The sequence below is a fragment of the Anabrus simplex genome, chromosome 1, assembly GCF_040414725.1.
Source record: "Anabrus simplex isolate iqAnaSimp1 chromosome 1, ASM4041472v1, whole genome shotgun sequence".
In the NCBI taxonomy this organism is placed as follows: Eukaryota; Metazoa; Arthropoda; class Insecta; order Orthoptera; family Tettigoniidae; genus Anabrus; species Anabrus simplex.
In genome coordinates, this window is record NC_090265.1 from 43,536,482 (window position 1) to 43,562,781 (window position 26,300).

The window sequence follows — 26,300 nt, forward strand, 5'->3', positions numbered from 1 at the left end:
AATTGAAATGAAAGCAGTGATTAGGTTTACTGTGTGATACGCCAACTGCTCAGCTGACAGACAAGTAACCATTCAATTCTTTTTCGTTCTTGAAAGCAGTATTGTTTACAGATGATCTGGGAAGTGTAATTTAAGAAAATGGAGGAAACAGGATGGAAATCAATGAAAGAGGAAGGTGTGCAAATGGAACCTTTAAAAGTGTGGGAGGATTGATATGGGACAGGGATGTACCACTTTGTGCAGATTTTGACGTATGGATCAGAAACATGGGTGATGGTGGTGGTGGTGATGATTGTTTTAAGAGGAAGTACAACTAGCCAACCATCCTCTACATAACACTAATCAGAGGTAAAAATGGAAGGGACATGACACTTCAAAAAATTACTGTATTGGCCAAAGAAAGACAAGGGCCACGAAGGGCGTGAAAATGAAAGACTCCCTAGCCCTCGGAAATCTAATAGCGTCGGGGTTGGAAAAGAACAAGAGTTGACCAAGGAAGGTCAAATAGGACAGATAAAGGTGAGGAGCCTGGCACAAGTACGTGAAAGCAATGCCAGGACTCAGCTAACGGCCCCGTGGTCGCCGAAGTCCAGAGCCCCTGGGGCCCCTTTTAGTCATATCTTACGACAGGCAGGGGATACCGTGGGTGTTATTCTATTGTCCCTACCCACAGGGGGTCAGGGGTGATGAAGGAGTGGGATAAAAGTAGAATACAAGCAGTGGAAATAAAGTTTCAAAGGCGTCGAGCAGGTTTAACAAGATTGGACAGGTTAAGAAATGTGTTTGTGAAATTGTACATGAGGTACCCCTACAGGAAAATATAGAAAAATCATGGTTGCAGTGGTATGGACATGTTAAGAGAATGGGAGAAGAGAGGATACCAAGAAAGAAGTTAGAAATGGAGTTGAAGGGAAAGAGACTTAGAGAAAGACAGAAGGACAGACGGCTGAAAGGTGAAAAGAAGAGCATGGACGCAAGAGGAGGCAACTGGACGACAGTGACAGAAGAAAAGTGGTGGATGGAAAGAAAATAGTGGAGAGGCTTATGTTCCAAGCAGACCTAGCCTGTGGTTGGAAACTGCTCCAGATGATGATGTATTAATATTGCATAATACGATAAATTTTCCGAGGCCTCGATTCACTCGCAGTTATTTTATAGGCTGTTTGTAAGATGGGTTCGCCACTCCCAATAGTGATGACAAGGGGAAGGAAGGAAGGAAGGAAGGAAGGAAGGAAGGAAGGAAGGAAGGAAGGAAGGAAGGAAGATAAAACTGAATGGTAAAATTCTGGAAGTGGTTAAAAGTTTCAAGTACTTGGGCAGTGTGATCACAGAAGATGGAAAGATAACCAAGGATATTGGGAAAAGAATACAAGCAAACAGCTTCTACCAGAATGTAAGGGGTATTTTGTGGAACCAAGATGTCCCGAAGAAATGTAAGAAAGTATTATATTCAACCTATTATGAATCCATACCCATAACAACCTATGCAGCTGGATGTGGACTACAACAAAACGAGAGAAGAGTAGAATACAGGCAGCGGAGATGAAATTCGTAAGAGGTATTGAGGGCAAGACCACAAAGGATAGAATTAGAAATGAAGAGATAAGGAAAAAGACAGGAATCTTGAAACTTCAAGACAGGATAGAAACAACAAAGCTAAAGAGGTATGGGCATATGATGAGAATGGGAGAAGAAAGAGTGCCAAAAAAAGCTTTTTGAGAAAAGTTAACAGGAAAGAGACCACGAGGAAGACCCCGAAAGAGGTGGACAGATTCAGTGTGGGAGTGCATAGAGAAGAAGGGAGGAAAACCAGAAGATGTACTTAAAAAAGGAGAAGAGTGGTGGAGAGATAGGCAGCGATGGAGGTCTTTGATTCACAACCCGACCCAGGAAGCTGGAAATGAAGATGATGATGAATATGATAAATAAAATTGTATGTCCAAACCTTATCTCTTTTGTCTACGGGGTTGAGTATGAAGCGAGATGAATCTCCGTAGCGAGTTTTTATGATCGGATGCCCTTCCTGACATCAACCTCATCAGAGGAGTTAGTGAGATGAAATGAATGACATGATATACGAGTAAATAAAACATTAATATTTACAGTATATGTAGGCTTAAAAGTCATGTGTTCACCATTTATTGTTTTCTTTATTTTTAAAAATGTAGAAATACTGTCTTCCAACGAAGGTAGCCAGTAAGACTCAGAATACAATCCTAAATTTGTTAAAGAATAATGTAGAATACGTACATGAAGAATCTATTGTTCTTTATACCCATAGGTCACTGCATGAAATGGAAGGCTATTGCATATTGGACTGTCCCTTAATTTTTGCAGCTACACTAGTAGAAAAAAAGGGGGTCTAATATGTGAGAATATACAGTATGTACACAACATGTTCAAATTTACAACAAATTATTTGAAAAATGTGCATCCTTCATAATATTATTGTGGTCTGTACTTACTTTTAAACCTTTCAGGGCTTCACCACGTCGGTAATATCCCTTTGGACTCGTTGGTGCCAAAGTTATAGCTTTATCAGCATCTTTCAGTGCCCTAGAAAAGATAGTAATCTTAAAACCAGTTTTCAAAGGTAATAACTTTTGTCAAGAAGAAATTTAGTAATACCTAGGTATAATAAAAAAGCTTTTAAAACAGTTGACTCTTCAAATTTCCAAAAAATCCAAAAGAATGTAGAAGCCGATTCAATTATCCTTAAGTTCCTATAAGGAATACGGCACATGAAAAGTTAAGAATACAAAACAAAACTATATTTTAAAAATATTTTAAGTAGAAAAACAAAAATGTCCTTTTAACTATAGTATTACCAAAGTTACATTCTAGGAAGCTAAATTAATTATTTATTCACGAAGCACAAGATACAGCTACACTGAGAAAATTTCACTTGCACTGTCAACAGACTATTTAACAAACATAAACTTTCATAATAAAATATAATGAACATAACAAAATATAACAAGATCAGGTACACAGCCTACTAATAACAACTGTCCAAATCGAAAACCATAAGAATGTCCATATTCATAGCCAAGTCGTCGTGGGTCAAGATGGCGGTATAATCCCTTCACATCAACTTATCTTTAAGAGGCTATTTACACACCTCTCGAATACACTTCTATTTGATGCTATATCAAGTTCTTGTCTCCTGTTAATATTGTTAAAGTGTGTTGGGAGGCGGATTAGGAAAGATCGTTGAAGTATTGAGTGCTGAGTGTGGGGAATGTGGAGAAGGTCTTTGGTTCTGGTGGAGCGGGAAGGAACACGGAGAGGGAAGAGTGAGACAAGATGTTCCGAGCGGTAATGCCCATTTAAGATCTCGTGGAGGAAACTCAGGTCAGCTACCTGTCGCCTGATGTGCAGCGGTGACATATTAATTGCCATTAATACTTGCTGCGTAGACATATTTCTGAGCTTGGGGTTTCTGTTCCTTACAATTGCAGCAAAGAAGGACACTGCTCTGTCTAACTGCTTAGTATTGGAGAGGGAGGCTGTTGTCCAAATAGGAGAGCAGTAGTTTAGAAGAGGTTGAATGATGGTGAGGAAGAAGTGACGAAGAGCAATGGGGTCAGAAATTTCTGTGAAGCGATAGAGAATGCCTAGTAATTTCATAGCCTTGGTTCTATATGTTTCTATGTGGGTCTTAAATTATAATTTTGTATCGAATATTACACCTAGGTCACGCTGTTGCGTAACTACGGTGATGGGCGTGTCGAGTAGGTAATATGATGTCGGTAGAGGAGATTTACGTAGTGTTATGGTCATGTGGCTGCATTTTTGTGGATTGGGGATAAGTTTCCAAGTATGGCACCAGTTCGAGAGGGCATTAAGTGAGGACTGTAGCAGACCTGCATCTCCTGGATTCCTGATCTCCCTAAATATCTTGCAGTCGTCAGCAAAGAGTAGGGTATTGGCTGTTTCGTTGAGTTTGGATGGCAGATCGTCCATAAACAAAGAAAACAGCAAGGGGCCAAGAGTACTGCCTTGTGGGACACCGGACGTGACTGGTAACCATGAGGATGAAGTGCCTGATATTACCACTCTCTGCCAACGGTTATGTAGGAAGCCAGAAAGAAGGGTAAGAAGACTGCCATGTATATTAAATCTTTCGGAGAGTTTATGGAGCAACAGAGTATGGTCTACAGAATCAAAAGCTTTTGAAATGTCTACGTAGCAGATATCCAGCTGCGATTTAGCTGCAATGGCGTGTGATGCAAAGCTATGCAGAGTGGCTAGGTTTGTTAGACAAGAGCCACCTGGTAAAAAACCATGCTGTTTGGTTGAGATATACGGCAACGTGAATGCGAGGAGACGCTGGTGTATAATTTTTTCAAAGATAAAGGATAGTGTTGGGAGAATAGAAATTGGTCGGTAAGATGAAACATTAAATTTGTTGCCCGATTTGAGAAGTGGAACAATATTTGCCTGTTTCCAGGTATTAGGAAAATAGCCCGCGGCAAAACATCTGTTAAATAATTTAGATAGAGGGACGCAAAGAGTACTGGCAGTATTTTTAGGAAAAGAGGACCTATAGTGTCGACACCGGTAGCTTTGTTGGTACGAAGAGTTTGAAGAAGGTTATGAACTTCACTTGCTGTGGTAGTTATGCTTGATAGGGTTCCAGGGGAGAAGTTGGAGAAGAAATACCTGTTGAACAGTTCATTGCGATCGGCGCCGTCTGCTGTTGCATCGTTGTGGTTCACGCTGACAGGAATCCGCTCCGTCCTTCTCCGTGCATTGATGAGACTCCAGTAGCGCTTGGGATTGCTGCGGACGTTTTCAGTGACAGTGTCTACGTGTGTTTTGTAGTCTCTTCTGACCATAAACCTCGCGTGGCGGCGGATTTTAACTAAAGTATTGTGAGTTTGTGGGTTAGGGAAGTCTTTCCACAGGCGCCAAGCTCTCTTTTTATTAAATAGTATCAGTCTGGTCTCATGTGATATCCAGTGTTGATGTTTGTTGGTAGTAGCCCGTTGTGCAGGAACGAAGTCCTTAATTGCAGCTTGCAGCCAGTCGTACAGCAGGTCAAGAGCCGATTCGATGTCAGCTATTTTGGGCAGACTCCAGGGAAGGCATTCCAGGGCACGACACATTGCAGGCCAGTCCGGCACGGTGCCAGATGTAGGTAGGACGGTATGATGTCCTGCTGTGAGGCTTTGAGGAGGGGTGGGGAAGGAGGAATGTAGCATCGAGAGACTGGTGGTCGCACAGGAAAAGGTTTCTGCCTGGGGTTATTGTTTTAAGTTCTAATGAGGAGAGTATGAAGTCCAGGGTGTTGGGTCCACGGGTTGGGTACATATTAAACTGTTTCAGTCCGAGGCCATTAATAAAACTGTCTATAAAGTATGTGTCACAGTTGTTAGCTGACAGTCCGGTAGTTGGAGAAGACCACTTTATAGACAGGTTAAAGTCGCCCATTAAAATTACTTCACCATGAGGGAGAGCTGCAATGACTGAGTCCAGGCACTGTTCAAGGTCACAGAATGGGCTGTTTGGAGGTCTGTAGTAACATCCCACAAGTACAGGGCGTCGAAGAAAGAGTAGCTCCACCCACACTAACTCACAGTTCCGTTCGAGATCTGTCCTTCGTTTACACGGTAACGCACTATTCACTGCTAGCATCACTCCACCACCTAGAGTAGCGCGATCACGGCGGAATATGCTGTAATTAGCAATGAGTGGTAGTTCACTGTCACTAGCCCACGAGAGCCATGTTTCAGTAAGTCCGATCACGTCAACTTCTCTTAAGTCTGGCAGGGATAGTTCACAATCAGACAGCTTATTGTTTAGGCTTTGCACATTCTGACAATAGATATTTATGTCTGTTTTCATTTCACAAGTGGTGGGACCGGGGTTTAAGTGAACATCTCCAGCCAGTAGCAGGAGGCAAAGCAAGCCCCTAATCGCTGAGCGACCAGGCCTAGGCTTGTTCGGCTCAGAGCTAGTAGGGAGGTGCCTATAAGTCTGGAAAATGGCGCATCCAGTCAGAGAGAATGCCGGAATGTAGTAGTTTCTCTCTGCTAGTAGCCATGCGAAAGGAGAACTCACTTTTTCACTTGCACACACCGATTCCTTAACTCGAATAGACCCGTGCAGAGAACCGTAAAGCGCAACAACTCTGATTATTACCACACAAACAACACAAATTGCAGCAGCACTAAGCTTGCGCGTGACTACTCTAGCCGCCATCTTGAACTCAATATGGATTATACAAATTAATTAATTAATTAATTATTATATCATCATCATACATGTTTAGGGTACATTATGAGCCTTTTCAGTAAATTTAAAATCTTCTGATCTTTACAGCCAATATATACAGACTAACACAAGATGGTCAATACACAGATTTGACATGTCATCTGAACCTAAATCAATTAATAACATACTGAACAGTAAAGACCTAAAAGTGCTTAAAACATGAACTGATCACAAATGAGTATAATGGATACAAGAAAAATGATACTCCTATTCCAAGAGGTTAAGCAAGTTTTGGGAAGATAAGAACAAGAAAACCAATGTTAACTAATGGTTCTACATACCCCTTAGAGAGTGAAACACATTTTATTATACTGCCTGACAAAAAAAATGTAAGCACCCAGAAGAAATAGTCGAATGTCAATGTAACTTTGCACACATACACACCATCGGCAGATATGTTAATGATTAGATTTATTAACTTGTTATTATTAACTTATTAACTTGTAAACGTTCTTAATATCTAGTATTCAGCCTTAAAAATATGTTGTCACATCGATTATGTACGTATTGTTAACACCATACTCATAGATTTTTATTTTGTCTTGTAAATATTGATTATTAATATTATTTATTATTTTAAAAAATTAGGATGTGCTGTCCTAACATTGAGGTATTTGGTGTTCTTGTTTTTTCCTTTTCAAAATGTTCATTATTATGCATTTATTATTGTTAGTATTAAGAAATCACTTGACAACTCCTATACTGTTGGCACATTTCAAATATGTTACTGTACAGTCTATGGAAGCTAAATAAATGAATTAATTTTCTGTGACAGGTAGAATGACCAAAGTGCATTAGTGTTGTTCGCGTTTAAGTGTTGCTACCAGGCTTGGTAGGGTACATAAGGAGCGTGAACAGCACCAGATGTTGAGTGATCACTGTGCAGGACACGAAGATGCCATGTACGCATGCAAGACAGCGTTATCAGCACCTGACAAGAGTTTGAAATTGGCCTTATTGTTGGTCTCCATTTGGCCGGCTAAATGAATCGTGCAATATCCAGATTTGTGGGGTATTCGGATGTGACAGTGGTCCGACGTTGGACTGCACAGGAACGTGAGGGCAGGCATACTCATCATCAAGGTTCTGGTCGACCATGTCTGACCATCACAAGAGAGGATCATCGTATTGTGCACCAAGCACATCGTAACCCCTTCACATCTGCGCCTGCCATCCGAGAATAAGTAATGGACTCCCTGCAACATTCTGTGTCATCCTGCACATTGACTGGAGACCAGTAGCAGCCGTACCAGGGAATTACCATCCCACGTGTAGGCTACCATTAATACCACAACACAAATGGCTGTGTTTGGAGTGGTACCACGATCGGGAAGCATGGGCTGCTGATAAATGGCATCGTATTGTGTTCAGTAATGAATCACAGTTCTGCATTACCCCAGATGATCATTGTCTCCGAGTATGGCAAGGAGCTGAGGAGAGGTCCCATTCTTCCAATGTTTGGGAAAGGCACAGCGGTAGTACTACTGGCGTCATGGTGTGGGAGTCATCGGGTATGACTTCAGGTCACGGCTGGTAGTAATTGAGGGAACTCTGCCAGCACAATGGTACATCACAGACATCCTGTGTCCTCATGTGTTACCTCTCATGTGATAGTATCGTGGTGCCATTTTTTAACAGTACAATGCTCGTCCATACACAGCAAGTGTGTCTACGAACTGTCTGCGTAATGTTGAGATACTCCCGTGGACATCAGGACCCCACCCCAGATCTGTCCCTGATAGAACATGTGGGACCAGCTCAGATGTCAACTCTGTCCCAGTGCCAGTATCTAGGATATCAAGGACCAGTTACAACAGTTGTGGGCCAGCTTGCCTCAAGAAAGGATACACTGTCTTTATGACACTCTTCCCAAACGAATCAGTGCATGCATCTGGGCCACAGAGGGTGCAACGTCATACTCATAACTGGGGTCGTACTGCCAAGCTCTTTATATATTTAACACTATTTTGTAATCACTGAAATAACATCACATACCCTTTAAACAAGTTTCATTTCATTTCCTCCTCCACTTCTGGTTGCTTCAACAGGCAGTGTAATATGTTGTTGTTGTTGTTTGAGTCATCAGTCCATAGACTGGTTTGATGCAGCCCTCCGTGCCACCCTATGCTGTGCTAATCTTTTCATTTCTACGTAACTATTGCATCCTACATCTGCTCTAATCTGCTTGTCATATTCATATCTTGGTTTACCCCTACCGTTCTTACCACTTACACTTCCTTCAAAAACCAGCTGAACAAGTCCAGGGTGTCTTTAAGATGTGTCCTATCATTCTATCTCCTCTTCTTGTCAAATTTAGCCAAATCGATCTCCTCTCACCAATTCGATTCAGTATCTCTTCACTCGTGATTCGATCTATCCATCTCACCTTCAGCATTCTTCTGGAACACCACATTTCAAAAGCTTTTATTATCTTTTTTTTTCTAAGCTGGTTATCGTACATGTTTCACTTCCATACAATGCCACGCTCCACACGAAAGTCTTCAAAAACATCTTTCTAATTCCTATATCAATGTTTGAAGTGAGCAAATTTATTTTCTTAAGAAAGCTCTTCCTTCCTTGTGCTAGTCTGGATCTAATGTCCTCCTTACTTCTGCCAGCGTTAGTTATTTTACTACCCAAGTAACAATATTCATCCACTTCCTTTAAGACTTCATTTCCTAATCTAATATTTCCTGCATCACCTGCCTTCGTTCGGCTGCACTCCATTACATTTGTTTTTGACATTTATTTTCATCTTGTACTCCTTACCCAATACTTCATCCATACCATTCAGTAGCTTCGAGATCCTCTGCAGCCTCAGATAAAATAACAATATCATTGGCATATCTCAAGATTTTGATTTCCTCTTCTTAGATTGTGATTCCCTTTCCAAATTCCTCTTTGATTTCCTTTACTGCCTGTTCTATGTAAACAATGAAAAGGAGGGGAGACAAACTGCAGCCTTGCCTCACTCCTTTCTATATTGCTGCTTCTTTTTCAAAGCCCTCGATTCTTATCACTGCAGACTGATTTTAATACAGATTGTAGATAATTCTTCGTTCTCGGTATCTGATTCCAATCACCTTCAGAATCTTAAATAGCTTGGTCCAGTCAATACTATCGAATGCCTTTCCTAGATCTACGAATGCCATGTACGTGGGCTTGTCCTCCTTGATTCGATCCTCTAAGATAAGACGTAAAGTCAGGATTGCATCACGTGTTCCTACATTTCTTCTGAAGCCAAACTGATCTTCTCCCAACTCAGCTTCAACTTGTTTTTCCATTCTTCTGTAGATAATACGTGTTAAAATTTTGCAGACATGAGATACTAAACTAATGGTGCGGTAGTTTTCACACCTGTCAGCACCGGCTTTCTTTGGAATAGGTATAACAACATTCTGCCAAAAATCGGATGGGACTTCTCCTGTCTCGTACATCTTACACACTAAATGGAATAACCTTGCCATGCTGGTTTCTCCTAAGGCAGTCAGTAATTCAGAGGGAATGTCATCAATTCCAGGTGCCTTGTTCCTATTTAGGTCACTCACAGCTCTGTCAAACTCTGACCTCAAAATTGGGTCTCCCATAACATCAGCATCAACAGCCTCTTCTTGTTCCAGAACCAAATTATCTACATCTTTACCTTGATGCAACTGTTGGATATGTTCCTGCCATCTTTCTGCTTTGTCTTCTTTCCCTAGAAGTGGCTTTCCATCTGAGCTCTTAATATTCATACACCTAGATTTCCTTTCTCCAAAGGTTTCCTCGATTTTCCTGTATGCAGCATCTACCTTTCCTAGGACCATACAACCTTCAACATCCTTGCACTTCTCCTTCAGCCATTCTTCCTTAGCTACCTTGCACTTTCTATCCACTTCATTCTTTAATCGCCTGTATTCTTTTCTGCCCTCTTCATTTCTAGCATTCTTGTATTTTCGTCGTTCATCATTCAGGTCTAGTATCTCTTGAGTTATCCAACGATTCTTAGTTGATCTTTTCTTCCTTCTTAACATTTCTTCAGCAGCCCTACTGACTTCATTTTTCATGACTATCCACTCTTCCTCTATTGTGTTTCCTTCAGGCTTTTCATTTAGCCCTTGTGCAACATGTTCCTTGAAACAATCCCTCACACTCTTTTCTTTCAACTTGTCTAGATCCCATCTTTTTGCATTCTTTCCTTTCTTCAATTTCTTCAACTTCAGATGGCATTTCATGACCAACAAGTTGTGGTCAGAGTCCACGTCTGCTCCTGGGAAAGTTCTGCAATCCAACACCTGGTTTCTGAATCTCTGCCTGATCATAATGAAGTCTATTTGATACCTTCCCGTGTCTCCATAAATAAATACAAATATAACTGTGTTGCAATATCTGAATTTAGTTCTCTTTGAGAGATTTTTCTTACTGTAGGTACAATGAGTCAACAGGTATGCAACTTATGTTAAAATGGGAAAAAAGCACTCTTAGACTGTGCATAAAAGAAAAAAATAATTATAATTCCTATGGAAGATTAAAATGGCTGAGAAACTAAATTCAGATAAGCTTGTTATATAATGAAAAGCCATAACAATATGCAAACAAGTAATGAAAAATGAAAATCCACAGCCTGTTTCCAGTCATTCGACCGGGTCAGGAATGGAATGAATGAAGCCCCCATCTAGCGGCGAGGATAGGAATTGTGCCAGCTGCTGAAGCCTGTCGCACTCCTTTGGGGCAATGATTAATGAATGACAGATGAAATGAAATGATATTGGAGACTGTTGCTGGAATGAAATATGACAGGGAAGACCGGAGTACCCGGAGGAAAACCTGTCCCGCCTCCGCTTTGTCCAGCACAAATCTCGCATGGAGTGACCGAGATTTGAACCGTGGAACCCAGCAGTGAGAGGCCAGCACACAGCGGAGCCACGGAGGCTTTTATGCAAACAAGTAATATCAACTAGTATTATTTTATCATCATCAATTTTCCTTGCCCACCTTTGTTTGGTTGGCATGTTTATGGTGCCTTTCCATCCTCCTCTATACTACCACCACTGCTCCTCCTTAACTGTGCTCCAATCCAGGTTTCTTCTAACTATACTATTCTTGATCATTTTCAACCATCTTAGTCTGAATCTCCCACTTGTCTGCCTGCCTTCCTTCCTTTCTTTCATCTGGGTCCCCATCGCCTTCGGTATCCTTGCTTCTTCCATCCTCGTTAACATGTCTTTATCATCTAAATGTATTTAACTGTTGTAAAGCTTTTCCACTCACATTTTCTGCCTGGCATGCTCATTTCTTCCTCTGCCCTTTCCTGTCTTTCCCATCATATTCCTAAAAGTTTTCTTTCACTGGCCTGGATTTTACTCTCCTGTCTTTTTGTCAGTGACCAGGTCTCCACTACCTATATCAGTATTGGGCAGTAGTACACCTTATACACCTTTTTACATTCCATTGGTACTTCCTTCCTCTGCACCAGAGTTCTCACACTTAGGTAGAAAGCATTTCTCTGTTGAATCCTTTTACTGAGTTCCATATCCAACCTTGCATCCTACATAAATTCACTTCACAAGTATTTGAAGCTCTTTGCAATTTCAAGGTTTAATTCCCTAATTTCTTTAATTCCCTTCCCTTTTCTTTCCTTTCTGCTCTAGTCAAACCATGATCTTACTCTTTTCCATGCCAATTTTCATTCCATAATTTTTAATGAGCTCTCTCAACATGCTGAGTTGCTCTTTTACTTGACTCCAAAACTACTTTGTCCTCTCCACATTTGTCTAGACACTGCTGCAACAATTTTGGTACATTGTTTGCACATATTCTATCATTTGTTTTCCAATTCCTTCCCATCCTTTTGCTCTGGAGACACTATCATAAGCCTTTTATAAATCAAGGAATGCCATCATCATATCTCTTGTATTCCCAATGTTTTTCCATTAACCACCTCGTACAGAAGATGGGGGTCTAATGTTGATCATCCATTTCAAAAGTCTTAATGCTCTTCTTGTAATTGTTCTTCCACCTTTCTTCTCATTTTCTTTTCTAGTAATAGAAAAATACAGAAGGGGAGGAGGAAATGAAATTAAACTTGTTTAGAGGGTATGTGATGTTATTTCGGTAATCTTTTTATTACCTGAGATAAGAGTGTGATTCCTCGATAATTATCACGTATCTTCCAGTCCCCCTTCTTATATATATTTACTATTATTATCATTAAACACCAATATAAAAACTTACAATTATATTTTTTGGATATGTATTTAATGTATGAGGAGACAATGGAGGATTCAACTTACTTAGCATATTGTTCTAATTGGCAGTAACAAAAGCTCCGATTACTTAAGAAACGATGATCATTATGAACTAAGCGGATAGCTTTTGAAAAGTACTCCACCGCTTCCTCATATCGTTCTTGGCTTGCCATATTGTATCCCACTACTGCTAAACGTTCACTTTCTGCAACTGTTTGATCATCACTGTCCTGAAACATACAAATATTTTGGAAACAAGTATTAGTATTATGTACTGCTCAATCTTGGAAGTAGAATTTCTCAACATATCTAAACAGATTTTTAAAATTAAGAACTGACTACTGTTCAAATGGGACTACGAAGTATCATGAACAAGATCAAAATAATGATTGCTGACAGAGTTAAAAAATTAGCCAGCACAGACATCTACTAGGTATTGGAGAATGTATCAAATTCTATACCTTGGTTCAGTAATTTTCAGTTCAAGTTTTATTTTTTATTTTTACAATTGGCTTTGCTTCACACCAATACAGATAGGTCTTATGGTGACAATGGGATAGGAAAGGCATAGGAGTGGGAAGGAAGCGGCCGTGGCCTTAATGTAAGGTACAGCCCCAGCATTTTATTTTACTGGTGTGAAAATGGGAAACCGTGGAAAACCATCCTCAGGGCTGCCAACAGCGGGGTTCGAACCCAATATCTCCTGGATGTAAGCTCACAGCTGCGCGGCCCTAACTGCATGGCCAACTCGCCTGGTCCAGTTCAACTAGCTATGCTCCTAAGGTTAAGAGAAGAACAGCTATGGCCAAAAATGTAATTATAAATTTGTCCCATTTATGGAAGGATCGCTCTATCTCGTTACCACTGAAAATGAGAGTCATTTCCAGTCAGGTAATTTCAGTTTTCCTCTATGGAGCCAAGATGTGGACTCTTTGAGCTACAGACCTGAAGATCGATTCTTTTGAAATGTGGCGAGGAACGTTACACATACCTTGGGCAGCATTCCGCACTATTGATTTCATTATAAACCAGCTCAACCTCAGAATCAGATAATCTTCAATATGTAACCAATGAGGTTTACAATTCTTTGAACATACTATGCAACGTGGGAATGACACCATAGAATAACTGATTATTCTTGGTAATGTTCCCGGCAAGGGAGATCATGGACAAGTTTCCACTCGATGGTCAAACATTATCAAGAGTTGAACATATCTGGTGCAGCACATCTGGCTGAGGACCGCAAGAGATGGAGACAACTGACCAACAGTCTTCTCGGAGATCACGATCCCCAGAATTGAGGGAACGTTAAGAGAGAGACGGTTTATCTGTAATGAAACAACAGGTAATATCACGAAATATTAAACTGATAATTTTTAAAAAATATTTTGAAACTGTAGTTCTTGTGAAAGTTTTATTGTAAACTAGCAAACAAAACTATAGCTATGCTTTTACCCCTAATGGAAAGGGAATAAACAAATGACGAGACACAGACAACATAATGGAAAAACAGAAGTGGTTATCTAATGTTAAGGCCAGGTGCTTCCCTGCACCCAAGCACCAGTTAATAACTAACTTAGGAACTGTTATGGGTGAGAGGGTGGAAATTGGGAGTAAATGTTTAAGAACTTCAACTGTGAAACAATCATCAAATGTGGTTTGATAGTACCAAGTATGAATGGGGTTTTACAAATGTGTGAGAGGTATAGTGTTGAATCGGGACATCCCAGAGAAATGCAAGAACATTCTGTTCTCCACATATTATGCACCAATTCTGACATAGTCGGTGGGCACATGGCAACAGCAAAACGTGATGGAAACAGAATCAAAGCAGCCGAGATGAAATTCCTTAGAGGAATAATTGGGAAGACACGAAGGGATAAAGCCAGAAACACAGAAATCGGAGAGAGAATTGGATTCCCTGAACTGCAAAACAAGATAGAGACCAGTAAGCTGAAATGGAATGGAAAAGGACAGAGTTCCAAAGTGAATATTTACAGAGAAAATAAAAGGAGGAAGACAACGGAGAAGGCACAGAAAGAGGTTAATGGATACAGTGAAGGTGAGTATAGAGAAGCGAGGAGTAAAAGTAGAAGAAATATTGAAGGAAGGGAATGGTGGAGAGATAGAAAACTGTGGAGGTCCTTGATTCACAACCCGACCCAAAATAATGGAAATGGGATATGAAGAAGACATATGAATGGGGACAGGAAGATACAGCTAGAGGTTTTGCAGATAGTGTGATGGCCGCATATTCATCTGGCTAGTCTTGGTAGTTACGTCGAAGTAGAAACCTGCACTGAGTCTGCACTGAAGCTCGTATATGATGTTGGATGAAGAGCAGTCATGACCACCTTGTGTGTGGTAAGACTTGTAGGGGAGTTAGGGACTGGAATAATTTACCAAGGGAGATGTTCAATAAATTTCCAAATTTTTTGCAATCATTTAAGAAAAGGCTGGCAAAACAACAGATAGGAAATCTGCCTCCTGGGTGACTGCCCTAAATGCAGATCAATGTTGATTGATTGGTGAAAGCAGTGCTTGGTATATGCAAACGACAGGTTTTACAGCAACTGTGTTCACAAGGGAAGAGCTAGAAGGGGGTAGGGATTAGAGAGGCTCACAGTGAGAATGTTTTTGAGGTTAGGCAGACTGTGACTGTGGAGCTTTTCGGAAAAATATCATAGGTGTTGGGTGAGGATGAGAAAAGACTGAATGCTTGCTTTAAATGTGATTTTGTGTAGACCATGATGAAATGTAGTTATGAAGGATATGGGTTTAGGTTGCTTAGTGTCGCTGAGTTCATGGCTCGGGAGATCTGACAGTCAACCAATTGGATGGGGTAACACGTAGCAGTAACGTCCTTCTTAAGGTTGTCATAGGAGGCACGGGGTTCAGACACTGAACAAATCCGTTTGTCCCAGATGGGAAGGCTGAAAGTTGGAGATCGTTTTGTGTGATATGGGTGAAAACTGTAGTGACGATACTGGTGATGGATGGTGGATTTGACATGTACAGAGGTTATAATAATAACAGTAAGTTATTTACAGTAATGTACAGAGGTGTTGAATCTGCCACCCTGGAGGTACAGATCAACGTCAAGGAAAGTAAAAGGAGTGAGGAATTGGATGCAAGTGGCTAAGTTAAGATCCTCTCAGCAGAGTTTGAGCTGTCATAAAGGCCAACGGTGTACCACTTTCCACCTCGATATCCTCTACAGGACAGCATATCTGAGGAGCCCTTAGAAGACAGTTTTGAGGTGGTTTCCAGATAATTTAGATCAGCTAGTATATATACATATAATATTTGTACACCCAACCTTGAATGCTTCATGGAGTTGCTTACCGATTGTTTTCTAGGAGCAGCAGGTCTCGTTCTCTCCATATGCGTAATTGCTGCTGTTGTGCTCTTCTTCTTTTTGCTGACAGCTACAGAAACAAAGGCCGAGTTTGGATCCAAAAATTCTTCCTCTTCTTCAATTTTCTGTTCTTCTACTGGCGACGACGGTCTATCTGGGCTTGATTTGGAACTGAAAGTATTTGATCTTATTAAAATTTCACCAATGTTTTTACTGTATACTGTAAGGTTCTAATGAAAATGATGGGACATGAAGGCAAACTAAAAGACAACAGTACATGTAAAAAAAAAAAAAGTGCTGTAAATTACACAAATCAACCAGGTTTTTGTCACGAGGACTGAAATAAACATTTAAAGTCAATTTAACAGGATCAAGAAAATAACACACGAGTCTAACCTTAAAATAAACATTAAATTTAAAAACATCACATTATTTTTTATTTTTTTGCTAGGTGCTTGACGTCGCACCGATACAGATAGGTCTTATGGCGATGATGGGACAGGAAAGGGCTAGGAGTGGGAAGGAAGCGGCCGTGGCCTTAATTGAGGTAGAGCCCCAGCATTTGCCTGGTGTGAAAATGAGAAACCACGGAAAACCATTTTCAGGGCTGCCGACAGTGGGGTTCGAACCTACTATCTCCCGAATACTGGATACTGGCCGCACTTAAGCGACTGCAGCTATTGAGCTCGGTCATCACGTTATCAGCCTGGATGGAAAGACCATTGAAAGGGTGTCACGTTTCAAGTACTGGTACCTCGAATGCTGGCTAACATAAGAATGCGATCTGGATCTACAAATCAAAACCAAAATCAGTGCTGCAAGAAGGGTGCTTCTGAAACTAAAACATCATCTGTGCAACCGTGACCTCTGATTCGAATGGCACGCTGTGAAGTGTTGTGTGTTACCAGTGTCGAAGGATGGACACCATAGGCTTCGTTAATGCACTTTTGAAATGTGGTGCATTGGAAAGTGCTCAAGATCCCATGGGTAGACCACATCAGCAGCAAGGAGGTACTCTATTGTGCCAGAAAAATATGCAAGGTCATAATCCTCTCTAAATGCAAGAAAGCAAGGTATTTCAGTCTTATCTTCTATGACAATAAATACAGACTTTTACAAGTGACCAGAGAAGACAATATAGAAGGGAAATGTGGATGAGAATTTCAACAGTGGTTTGACACCTATGATACAGCAACTCTGACAAGGGAAATTCAAAATGGGGAAAATTATTATGGTTGGCAACTTTCTGCGAGGAGCTGATGATGATGATGATAAAATAAATATGAAAGAAAAAAAATATTCTTCAACCTTCTTTCTTTTGGTTTGTATAGTATCTGTTTCCCACCAAGTCATCTTTATCTTTTTGTCTCTTTCCTTTTCCTATATTTATCCAGGAATCTTCTTATATCATATTTCCTACATCAAGATTGAAGACCTTCTCAATGAATGTTGCGACTTGCCCTCCTGATGAAGTTGGGAAGCAGAAATGAGCTAATCGGGGACCGAGAAGAAATTAACATAAAAGAACAGGGTTGATGATCAAATAGCTTATCTATTTTAGAAAGCAGTGCATGCAGATGTGAAGAAGTTCTTTTATGTTTTCATGTTTTTCCCCGTCTCCTCTTTCTCTTGCTCCCTCTTCCGATCTTGACTTATTATGTTTATCCTATTAAGTGTTCCTTTCAATGATCATATTGTGACGAGTTGGCGGGATAGTAGGATAAATTAACACTAGACTGGTAGCTTCTATACTAAGATTTATTAACTAAGCACTAAACATAACTTTCGCTCATAACACACACACAGTTCGCGCACGCGCTCTCTCTCTCTCTCTTAGTTTCTCACTTGTTCTAACACTACAGACTGTTCATACGAGCTAAACAGTTATTTAAGTAGATAAATTTCATAATTCGTCCGTATTGAACCAAGATTACAATTTATTAAAATTCGTATCCACCTTATTCAATACATTAAAATGTTGTTATGATGAAATTACAACATATATTTTATCAGAACTAGTTTCAACGCCTTATTTTGCGTCATCAGCAGCTGAAATACATTCTAGGAAACATTTGGCAAACATGTAAGTTTATCTACGTCACATAAAACAAATTTTAAAAACATATTGATGATTTAAAAACATGTTGTAATTAAACTATTTCCAAGTCCATATTATCTAAGACTTGCAAGAATTAAACTTTGAATTGATAAAATCCGATGTAAGATAGTTTATATTATTGTGGGTTTAACAAAAACAACCACTGAAAACACAATCTTCTTAAAAAACATTAGCTCTGTTTGACACTTTATAAATTTTTTCATGTAGAACCGTATTAAAACTAATTTAATAAAATCTTCAAGCTGTTATATTGTAGCAATAGTAGTGAGGTGGAAAATGAGAAGCCGGTGCTTTAAGATGTTAACAATTATCTCATTCCCAGTTCAATGCGGACCTGAAATAATAGGAAACTAGTAAGCTATCGCTTACATGTTAATTTTGTTAATACTTCCACTATTATATCTCATCACATTGTATTTTTAAACCATCATTGTTATTTTTAATGTTATTTTACTTCAAATCTCTTCAAGATTTTAAAATTCATTTCATTATTACATGTTATTTAGATGCTTATTTTTAATTTAAGGTTAAGACTATGGCTGATGATGCCTTCAGAGAAGGCGAAACATGTACCACTATTAGTTAACAAATTTATGTAAATCATCCAAGACGATTTTGTATTGATTAGGTGGTCTAATAAATAACTTAATGTTATTATTTCAATCAGCTATCGCTTAACCGAAAACGTAAAATTTATGTCTTATAACATAAACATTTATGTGACTCACCTCATATGATCGCTGTCCTTGCGAAGCACCGAGTAGCTAAGCGAGCCTTGTTGTGTTAGCAATCAAGTGTCCAAGGTTAGTTTGGGTCAAAGAGGGGAACTAGGGGGAGAAGGAAGGAGCAAATGAGGGGCGGCAACCTGTTGGAGCTCCGGAGGGCGTGATCGTGAAAGGCAGCATGTAAAGCTATTGCGCATATTATGAAATACTGTCCTATTGTCCGGTATATGTACATTTTAAAAAAAACTCAACAAGAAAATCAAAAAGAATATTTTATTTTTCGGAAATTTCATTTAAATTAAAGTTTGGATTAAAATACTGATCCAAGCGATAGCTTACTAGTTTCCTATTATTTCAGGTCCGCATTGAACTGGGAATGAGATAATTGTTAACATCTTAAAGCACCGGCTTCTCATTTTCCACCTCACTACGATTGCTACAATATAACAGCTTGATGATTTTATTGAATTAGTTTTAATACGGTTCTACATGAAAAAATTTATAAAGTGTCAAACAGAGCTAATGTTTTTTAAGAAGATTGTTTTCAGTGGTTGCTTTTGTTAAACCCACGATAATATAAACTATCTTACATCGGATTTTATCAATTCAAAGTTTAATACTTGCAAGTCTTAGATAATATGGACTTGGAAATAGTTCAATTACAACATGTTTTTAAATCATCAATATGTTTTTAACATTTGTTTTATGTGACGTAGATAAACTTATATGTTTGCCAAATGTTTCCTAGAATGTATTTCAGCTGATGATGACGCAAAATAAGGTGTTGAAACTAGTTCTGATAAAATATATGTTGTAATTTCATCTTAACAACATTTTAATGTATTGAATAAGGTGGATACGAATTTTACTGAACAGTTATGTCACAAAGTCACACGGCTACACGTTATCCCCTTCGCCGTCAGTCCACACTGTAGCACGCTAGTCCGACAGTCGCGTACTTTACAGCACTGGCAGTCACTCGCTGACTGAGCGCACGACTGAACTACACAACTCCTTGGGAAGTCACCCCTCTCTTATATATCTGCACCGGTCCTTCCAGAAAAGTCCGGATGCTAGATGTATCCAGGAACTTTGCGAGATGGAAGACTCCATTTCCATTTCCATAGTCCTCTGCTGCACTACACCAGACGGAAGCAAGAGGGGGTCGGCCTAACACTTAAGCCTTGTTCGTGATTGGCGCGGTGGAAGCGTAAGCGGGTGGGCTGATACAGTGACGCGCCCGGCCCATAGCAAGTTGGCATGGAGGACGCTATAACCATTACACTGCCCCCTCCTTAAGGCTGCTTGTCCCGAAATGCTCCACAATACGGTGCCAGGCGATCCAGGTGAACAACCATCATCTTCCCTCGGGGAGGCCACCGGATCCGCTAGACGACGACGTTGCTCCTGGTGACGAATGTATATGGGCCTTCCCACTGCGGCTGCAGTTTTGGTGACTTCCCTTCTGTCTGCATTGGACGGTACAGCCACACTTTGTCACCTTCCTGGAAACCCGCAGAGTTCGCCAGCATGTCGTAGCAGGCTTTCATCTGGTCGCTGGCTACCCTTAGATGATGTTGAACATAATTGTGGATGTCATTGAGTCGATCCACCAACTCCCAAACATAGTCTGTCACTGGCTGCTGCTGGTCTGGTGCCGAACCGAACATTAGGTCGCATGGCAGGTGGAGCTCCCTTCCGAACACCATGTTGGCAGGTGTCATGGCCATCGTCTCATGGGTGGACGCTCGATAGGCCATCAAGTAGAATGGGATCCTTTCATCTCAGTCCCTCTGGTGTGCTGAAACCACCTTCCTGAGATGCTCCTCGACGGTTTTCACAAAACGCTCCACCATGCCATCTGACTGTGGGTGGAGAGGCGTCGTACGGGTCTTCCGCACTCCTAAGCGCTGCAGGACCTCTTGCAACAACCTTGTCTCAAAGTTTCTCCCTTGGTCACTATGAAGTTCCCCTCGGGATACCGAAGCGGCACAAGAAGTTCTTGACCAAGATGTCGGCCACTGTCGATGCCTCTTGGTTCGGGATGGCATAGTCCTCTGTCCACTTGGTGAAGTAGTCCATGGCCAGGAGCAGGTAACGGTTCCCAGCGTCGGATTCGGGGAATGGGCCAGCGACGTCAATGGTGATCCTTTCAAACGGTGCTCCAACAATGTACTGCATCATTTCTCCCCTGCTGCTGGTATGTGGGCCCCAGCTCGCCGCTGCAGGTGCCACACAACTGGCACATCCTCTCAACATCATTCCTCAGGTGCACCCAGTAGTAACACTGTCGGGCACGATCTAGGGTCTTATTCACACCCAAGTGGCCGGCAGTAGTGCCCGCATGAATCTCGGTCAGCACATCTTTTCTCATACTCCTGGGAATTATCAGATGTGCAATGTACTTCTTTCCGTCAGTCAATTCCCACGTGCGTGTAAGTACCCCGTCACTAACCATGAAAGACGACCACTGGGCCCAGTACGCCTTTTAGGTTGGACTGCGTTCGGTGATGGCTTTCCATTCTGGCCTCTGCCCCGACTCTAATTCCCGTAAGATCAGCCCGATGTAGTCATCCTTCAGCTGTTCCCTCCTGAGGGAGTCTCGATCGCATCCTTCAGTGGTGGTGGCTCCCACGGCCTGGACATCCACGATGCCCGCCTGTCTCTCCACTTTCTGGCAGTGTGCACAGTTCTCAAGACACGGTCTTCTGGATAGAGTGTTGGCGTCCCACGTCGACAGTCGCTTCGTATGCCCGGAGCATGTCTAGGCCCAGGATGACCTAATCCGTGATGGTGGTGACAAAGGCCCAGACTCGCAGGCGTCGTCCCAGCGTCAGTTGAAGTAGCGTATCCTTCAGTACAGCGATGGTGCCTCCTGAGGCCGTTTGCAGCACATAAGGGCCGTTGGGTTCCCTCTCTGGCTGACCCTCAGCGATGTCCGGCCTGGCGATGGTCAATGCTGCCCCCGTGTCTATAATGACCCGGCACGGCCTGTCTCTGAGCCAGCCATAGGTGATCAAGCTGTCGTCGCTCCACTCAGTGACCACATGTAGCATGAAACGAGGGGACGATAGTGACAGTGCCGACGAGCCCCTCTCCTTGTCGGCCCTTACTCGTTTCCCTGATCAGGTGCAGCCTCCATACGGCAGTTCCTCCGCAGGTAGCCACACTCATCGCAGTTCCAACAGGTGATCTCGGTGCGTTGGCATCTCGGCGGTGGCGTGCGTCATTCTCCTGTAACGGTGCGGGTCTCCGGCAAGTCTTCGCTTCTCACAGCTCTTATTCTTGGTGACTGCGCTACTGTTCCCTTCACTGTCTCCCTGCTCAGGGCTAAAGTCAGGGACTCTCTGAGGTTTCGTTCCTTACTAAGCATCAGCTTTTGATGGATCTCAGCGTTGCGGAGCCCTTCAATGAATGTATAGGCTGCCTCCCATCTGAATCTGGTCCTGAGGCAGCCCATCCAGAGCCTTGTGGGCTAGCTGCTCCACATCTTGCGCGAATTCCTGCAGTGTCTCATTAGCGCGCTGGGTCCTCTTCTTCAGCTGGACTCGGCAGGCGGCTGCCAGCTGGTGGTCACCGTATCGGCTGTCGAGCGCTCTAACAATCTCCTCGTAAGTGGCACCCAGCTGAAGGCTGTGCAGTACTTCCTTGCAGTCCGGTGATTAGCTACCCGGCCCTTTCCTCCGTTATCCAACCGCTGTGCCTGCACAGTTCTCGAATTGGGCCTGGAAGGTCTGCCAAGATGATTTCCCGTCGAAGCGCGGGGGTTTTACCTTTCCGGGGCTGGAACTGCTGTTGCTGCAAGTGGTCCTAGCACGAGTCTCCATGGCTGTCACTCTCGTACTCAGGGCACTTACTTCTTCTTTCAGGTCCCGAACCCCTGACTCCACAACCTGCGGTATTTCTTTGATCTGTTTTTCAACCAGTTCCTGTACGTCCTGCATAATGTCACCTTTTAATTTTCTTTCGAGAGAGCGCATTTCCTGTTCTAATTTACCTTGTCCATGCTTAAGTTCATTTAATTCCAGTTTCAGTTCGCTCTTAATTTCACTAGAAATTCCTAGTTACGAAATTACTGATACCAGTCGATCTAGATTCTGACACCAGTTGTGACGAGTTGGCGGGATAGTAGGATAAATTAACACTAGACCGGTAGTTTCTATACTAAGATTTATTAACTAAGCACTAAACTACACAGGACTACACACAACTTTCACTCATAATACACACACACAGTTCACAAGCTCTCTCTCTCTCTCTCTCTCTCTCTCTCTCTTAGTTCCTCACTTGTTCTAACACTACAGACTGTTCTTACGAGCTAAACAGTTATGTCACAAAGTCACACGGCTACAAGTTCTCTCGTTCCCCGTCAGTCTGCACTGTAGCACGCTAGTCCAACAGTCGCGTACTTCACAGCACTGGCAGTCACTCACTGACTGAGCTCACGACTGAACTACACCAACTACCAAGGAAGTCACCCCTCCCTAATATATCTGTGCCAGTCCTTCCAGAACATCAAGAGTTATGAATTTCATGTTGTTGGTCCGTATTGAACAGTGTAAAGTTGACTCTGCATCTAGAGAGTATCACATTTTACTACCCAGACATTGTACATACTTGTATATTTTTATATGTGTCATTTTACATTGTGTTCATTATTACCAGGACCTACTGAATTCCATGAGTGTATAAATTTTTACAACACAAAGCACCTTATTTGTACTTTTATTCCAGACTTCTTAGTATGTATTATTTACTGGTATTAATTAATACTCACCTGCATCACACGTAATATATCTCATTTTCATTTGCAACATTTCAATCACACTTCATATTGTAAATTATATATCCATAAGATTCTTATCGTTAAAAAACATGTTTTAGGATTTCGCCATACATTGTGTACGTTTTAATATGGCTGATGATGACCCCGAGGAGGGTTGAAACTAGTCCCATGTAATGTTAATATTGTAAATACATCTTAGTATTGAATAGGTGGATATCTCTACTGTGTTATAATTTGTATGTCCTTCCAGAACAGTTCAGATGCTAGATGTATCCAGGAACATCGCAAGATGGAAGACTCCAGATTAATCGTCGAGTAATTTCCATACTCCTCTGCTGCGCTACCCCGGACGGAAGCGAGAGGGGACCAGTCTAACACTTAAGTCTTGTTCGTGATTGGCGCATTGTAAACATAAGCGGGTGGGCCGATACGGTGACGCGCCTGGCCCATAGCAATATGGCATGGCGGACGCTATAACCATTACAATATCTTTCTCGATCTGCTAGTTGCTTTACGTCGTACCGACACAGATAGGTCTTATGGCGACGATGGGACAGGAAAGGGCTAGGAGTGGGAAGGAAGCGGCCGTAAGGTACAGCCCCAGCATTTACCTGGTGTGAAAATGGGAAACCACGGAAAACCATTTTCAGGGCTGCCGATAGTGGGATTCGAACCTACTATCTCCCGGATGCAAGCTTCACAGCCGCGCGCCTCTACGCGCACGACCAACTCGCCCGGTTTTCTTGATTTGTTCCTTTCCATTACTTATACTGACCTGTTGGAATCCTTTTCTTCTTCTGTCTTTTTCCAACAAATTTTTTTTTAAATCACCTACGTGATTACAATTGAAGAGCTATCTGACTGAGATAGCAGTCTCGGTCTAGGAAGCCAAGAATAACACGACACCTCATAAACGGCAGGCCTTCGGACTGAGCAGCGGTTGCTTGGTAGGCTATGGCCCTTCAGGACTATTGTGCCATGGGGTTTGGTTTGTATTCAGGTTTTGTGTTTAGTCATTTCACTTTTTCTGTCCTTACCTGCCTTTCTTCTAAACCCAAACTTCCCAGATCAAGACTGATGATCTATCAAGATGGCCCATCACTGTGTGCTGAAGCTCACCCTCTGGATGAAGCTACGAAACAGGAATGAGCTCAACGGGGGCAGAGAAGAACTGGATGTAGAAGACCAGGTACTGTATGAAGATGAAGAGATTGTCCGGTCTTTTTGTGTTTTTATGTTTGTCCATGTTTGTTCTTTCCGTTGCTACCCTTCTGGAGCTGTTTGTTTTTATCGTACTGCATAATCCTATTCATGTTCCTATCTTTCAGTATATTACTTGAATTGCAAAACAGTGATACACGAGGACTGATGGAAGTAAAGAGGAGTCAAATTATATTTTCCTCAAACCGGAGCCATCTGGACAGGAGTACCAGCTTGCGTAAACTAGATAATGATTTCCAGTCTTGTTCCTTTTATTCCTGCTATCTGAAGACAATGCCCACACATTCTAACACCATCATTACTTATGCTATTAATTTTAATTAGGGGTTGAAAGATCTAGTAGTCATTGTTTATGTATTGGGTTGTAACTTCTTCTCATAACATGGTGCCTAAGATTGGGAATGTATAATCATCATTATCTGGAAATTCAAAGCATACTACCTCATCAAGCTTAGTACGCCTCATTTTGGTGCCGCCATTGGTTTTTACAGTTTCCCTATAACCACATAACCTTTGGTGGTGTTATTTGAGGATTCCACCAGCCTCCTGGCCGATAACCTAACAGACAATTAAATGGGTCTCGATAAGAGTGTCTACCTGAAGAACTTAAAGATACTATTCCAGGATTAGACTGAGTTCAATACCAACTCACAGAAAAAAGGAAAAATAACACCACCCATAATAGTCACTGTAGTAAAAAAAGTCTAAATAAACTTTCAACATACCAGGTTAGTATGACAAATATTGTACAAACCTTGTACAATTTCAAGTACAATACGGTTGTGAAAATTAAATATTCATTCAACAAAAAAGTTAATCTACCGAAATAATGCCTGCTAAAAAAACCTACCTAACTGACTTCGAAAGTTCTGTGCAAATGCCAAGTCTTAGTTTCTGGTAAGCGATGCTGTATAGTAATCATCATCATCAATCCTCATCCATTTCCCTCATTCATCTCCTGCCAGGTTGGGATGTTTATGGCACCTTTCCATCTTCCTGGATCAGTCTCCTTAACTGTGTTCCAAATCCAGGTATCTTATATATTAGTCTTGATTTCTTTCAACCACCTTAGTCTGGATCTCCCTCTGGGTTTCTATCATCCACTTCAGCCTCCTTTCCTCTACCATCCTCTTAACAAGTCTGAACAGCCATAAGTATATCCCTCTCCATTCTGTCGAAAAGCTTTTACATTCAATTTCCTTCCTTACATCATCATTTCTTACTCTGCTCTTTCTGTCAGTGTCCAGGTCTCTGCTACATATGCCAGTATTTGGTAGCAGTACACCTCTTTACACTTCATTGGTACCTCCTTCGTCCACACTAGGTTTCCCCACACTCTGATAGAATTCATTTTCCTATTGAATCCTTTAACTGATCTCCATTTCCAGCCTTGCATCCTGCATCACTTTGCTTCCCAAGTACTAGAAGCTCTCCACAATTTCTTTCCTAAATAACTAAACATTTGCCCCACATTCCTGAAACCAGCAGCTGTTGGTTTGCGAGTGTGTAGAGTATGTGTTGTGACTGTCAAAATATAACGAGAAATATATCAAAATTTGATTCTACTTTAAATGGGGGGGTGGGG

The 26,300-nt window shown here is 41.6% G+C and overlaps 1 protein-coding gene across 3 annotated transcripts in view; it reads right to left on the reverse strand.

Annotated features, from left to right (window-relative positions):
* LOC136884004 (RNA polymerase II-associated protein 3) overlaps nucleotides 1–26,300 on the reverse strand; it is a 212,629-nt gene that overhangs the window by 99,100 nt on the left and 87,229 nt on the right. For all 3 annotated transcript variants that reach the window (XM_067156014.2, XM_067156018.2, XM_067156027.2), the window contains 3 exons: nucleotides 15,852–16,035; nucleotides 12,552–12,736; nucleotides 2,466–2,556 (listed from right to left, as the gene is read on the reverse strand). In XM_067156014.2, coding sequence (XP_067012115.2) covers nucleotides 2,466–2,556; nucleotides 12,552–12,736; nucleotides 15,852–16,035 — 460 coding nt within the window. The remainder of the gene's footprint in view (nucleotides 1–2,465; nucleotides 2,557–12,551; nucleotides 12,737–15,851; nucleotides 16,036–26,300) is intronic.